General features: G+C 34.5%; 1 protein-coding gene across 1 annotated transcript; it reads right to left on the bottom strand.

The window, feature by feature from the left end:
- Window positions 1-288: 288 nt before the first annotated feature.
- LOC138905388 (uncharacterized) lies at window positions 289-1,176 on the bottom strand. The gene has a single exon (XM_070193911.1). The coding sequence runs from the start codon at window positions 1,174-1,176 to the stop codon at window positions 289-291; it is 888 nt and encodes a 295-aa protein (XP_070050012.1).
- Window positions 1,177-3,500: the final 2,324 nt, after the last annotated feature.

Genomic DNA, 3,500 nt, shown 5'->3' with positions numbered 1-3,500 from the left:
GAAATATTTGCTTTTTCCTTATGCAAATAAGAAAAGTATTTCTGATCTTTGAATATGGCATGAGTTGTTCCACTATCAATTACACGAATATCTTCATGATTGGTCTTTGATCCAAACATAATTTGAGGATTATCCATATTCTTCAAAATGACATAAATACAATAAATATGATAGTAAACATCATTATCAAAGCATAACTTTTATTTATGTACAACAATTACATAACCATACTATCTACTACAAACAACAAAAATTAAAATATTTATATCTCTATAGATTCATCACCGATCACATGACTTGTTCTCCTTCTGGGAGTGGAAAGTAATCAGCTACATCCAAATTCATGAACTCTAAATTATCTTCAGAAATAAAATTTGCTTCAGCTTTTTTCTCTGTCTTCTTCAGGGAGGCTTGATACAGCTCAACCAGGTGCTTTGGCGTATGACATGTACATGACCAGTGCCCTTTTCCTCCACATCTATAGCATGCATTTTCTGGCTTTGCTTCTTGTACCGCTTCATACTTTTGTTCCTTTCTTTTCCACTGCTGGTGGTGAGGAGGGTTCATTGGTGCATTATTATTACCACGATTAGAGTTTCTTCCCCGACCACGGCCATGACCACGACTGGGGCCACATCCTCTTCCACGCTTAGCTTGGTAGAAGTTAGTCTCATTCACTTTAGGGAATGGACAAGAACCAGTAGGTCGGCTTTCATAATTTTTTATTAATAAACTATTATGTTGCTCGGCTACAAGAAGATATGAGATAAGTTCAGAATACTTTTTGTATCCCATCTCTCGATATTGCTGTTGCAGAAGCATATTCGAAGCATGAAAAGTGGTGAAAGTTCTCTCCAATATGTCATGATCAGTAATATTATCACCACATAGTTTCAATTGGGAAATTATTCTGAATATAGCAGAATTATACTCACTGATAGATTTAAAATCTTGTAGCCTTAGATGAATCCAATCATAACGTGCCTGTAGAAGAACGATCATCTTTAGGTGGTCATATCTATCTTTCAAATTATTCCACAGTATGACTGGATCTTTAATAGTGAGATATTCCATTTTCAAGCCTTCATCAAGTTGATGGCATAGGAATATCATTGCTTTGACACGGTCTTGGTTTGATGTTTGATTTTTGTCCATGATGGTGTCTGCCAGACCCATCGCATCAAGATAAATTTCAGCATCAAGCACCCAAGTTATGTAGCTTTTGCCCGATATATTCAGGGCTACAAACTCAAGTTTAGAAAGATTTGACATTATTTAGAAAAAGAAAGTTCGTACCTCTGATACTTTTAAAGTATTTGCTCGAGATGGCAGAGTCTCGTGCTGATAACGTATTATAAAATAAAGGCTGTAAAGTAAAGACAAGTATAGAGAGAAACTGATTTATTATTTAAACTTTACACTTATGTACATAATGAATTGAAATCTCTTCTATTTATAGAAGAAAGTAAGCTGCTGTGTAAGCTGCTACTGTACCAAATATAGATAATCTTCTACCGGGGATAATGTTTATCCATAATGGAGTACCGAAAGGATAAACTCATTATACCATATATAGATAATTTCTACCGGTGGTAATATTTATCCATAACGGAGTACCGAAATGATAAGCTCATTATATCAGATATAGATAATCTTCTACCGGGGGTAATGTTTATCCATAACGGAGTACCGAAAGGATAAGCTCATTATACCAGATATAGATAATCTTCTACCGGGGGTAATGTTTATCCATAGTGGGGTACCGAAAGGATAAACTCATTATACCAGATATAGATAATCTTCTACCGGGGGTAATGTTTATCCATAGCGGGTTACCGAAAGGATAAGCTCATTGTACCAGATATAGATAATCTTCTACCGGATGTGATGTTTATCCATAACGGGGTACTGAAAGGATAAACTTCTTCAGGGGACTTATTCCCAATAGAGTACTAAATATATAAACATATTTACGGCGGAGTCACATATAGATAAGCTTCTTCAGGAAACTTATTTTCAACGGAGTACTAAATGAACATCCATAATATAATATATTTATAACAGTCCACAAATTTATTATTATTTCGTATTTACTACTACTACTACTGCTACTACTACTACTATTATTATTATTATTATTATTATTATTATTATTATTATATTTTCATTGAGAGCTTTATGCAGGAAAACAATACTAATAAATTTGTTGTCGATTTTCTTTTTTTCCAACAATTTGTTGTATGAATATATAAGGCTGAAGTTTCAGTTACTTTTTGAAAAATTGGGCCATGGCCCAGACAATAGGAGTGCTTGATCTACTAGCCATTTATTTGTTGATCAGCTTCTTGGTTCTTCAGCAAAAAAGCAATGCGCAAATACTGATGCTTCAAAATCCACAATTGATGAAATGCGGATTTGATAAAATATATCAGTTGGGTGATTCAATTTCAGATACATGAAACAGCATCAGAGATAGCATTTGTGGAGCTCATACTGTATGTGGAAGATTTCCTTATGGAATGAATTTTTTCCAGAAAAAAACAATTGGACGTTGTTCTAATGGCATGCTCATTATTGATTTCATAGGTATATAATAAATGTCTTTATATTTCTCTAATTAACTATTTGTATAAGCCATCCTCCTGGATGAGAGTGTTTACTCTCAAATACGGATAAAATTAAATTTGTTTGTGATTTTTTAAGGATATTAAATCGATATGAACGATAAATTGTGTTAGATTAAACGGATAAAGGAGGTAATAAATTATCAAACCACTTGAGGAGGGTGATTTCAGATTTACAAGAGCCTTATGGAAATATTCGCCCTCGATCCCGGACTCACAATGATCAAGCAGTGATGAACAAGAATAATAACTTTGAATAACAGAGAAAATAATATTTCCTTTGTTTCAAATTAGATGAGGTGCTTTCCTTTTTAGTATGTTCCAAAATAAATGACACATTTCTAAATTAGAAAATAATTTAACTTTAAACACTTTATTTTACCCATTTTACCCTTAATTAGAAGCTTTTATAACCACAAAAATGTTATGGCCCTACAAAACTTTTACCCCTTAAGCTTTTAAGACCACAAGTTTTAAAAGTCTTTTTTTTTTTTCTTAAAATCCATGCCGAGTCAAACTACCTCATCAAAATTGAAACGGAGGGAGTAGTATATTCCCTTGATATGCGTGTTACATTATCTAATGAATAATCAGACTACCTTTATATAGTACGGGAGTCCTACCCTAGGTAGAATTTCTTAAAAGGTAAAAATCTTTCGTTTAACTAATCACCGGATTTCTGCTGGTACGTGCCAAGATCTACGTCGTGTACCCGGCTGGTAAAGGATATCACGGTCTTCTATTAATCGTGCTCAATTGCTTGACAACACTCTCTGAAGTCTTTTGGAATTTGGAGCGATCCCGGGGTCATGGCCCCGATATTCCCGAGGGTGGGCGTTGTGCCCCCGGACCCTGGCCTGATGAGACCCTCGCCTC

Source organism: Nicotiana tomentosiformis, chromosome 1 (genome assembly GCF_000390325.3).
Source record: "Nicotiana tomentosiformis chromosome 1, ASM39032v3, whole genome shotgun sequence".
NCBI lineage: Eukaryota > Viridiplantae > Streptophyta > Magnoliopsida > Solanales > Solanaceae > Nicotiana > Nicotiana tomentosiformis.
Note: the sequence above shows the minus strand (reverse complement) of the source record. Positions and strands in the feature narration are given on the sequence as shown.

Coding starts and splice junctions, on each gene's coding strand:
- LOC138905388 (XM_070193911.1), bottom strand. CDS start 1,176: ATGGGTCTGGCAGACACCATCATGGACAAAAATCAAACATCAAACCAA.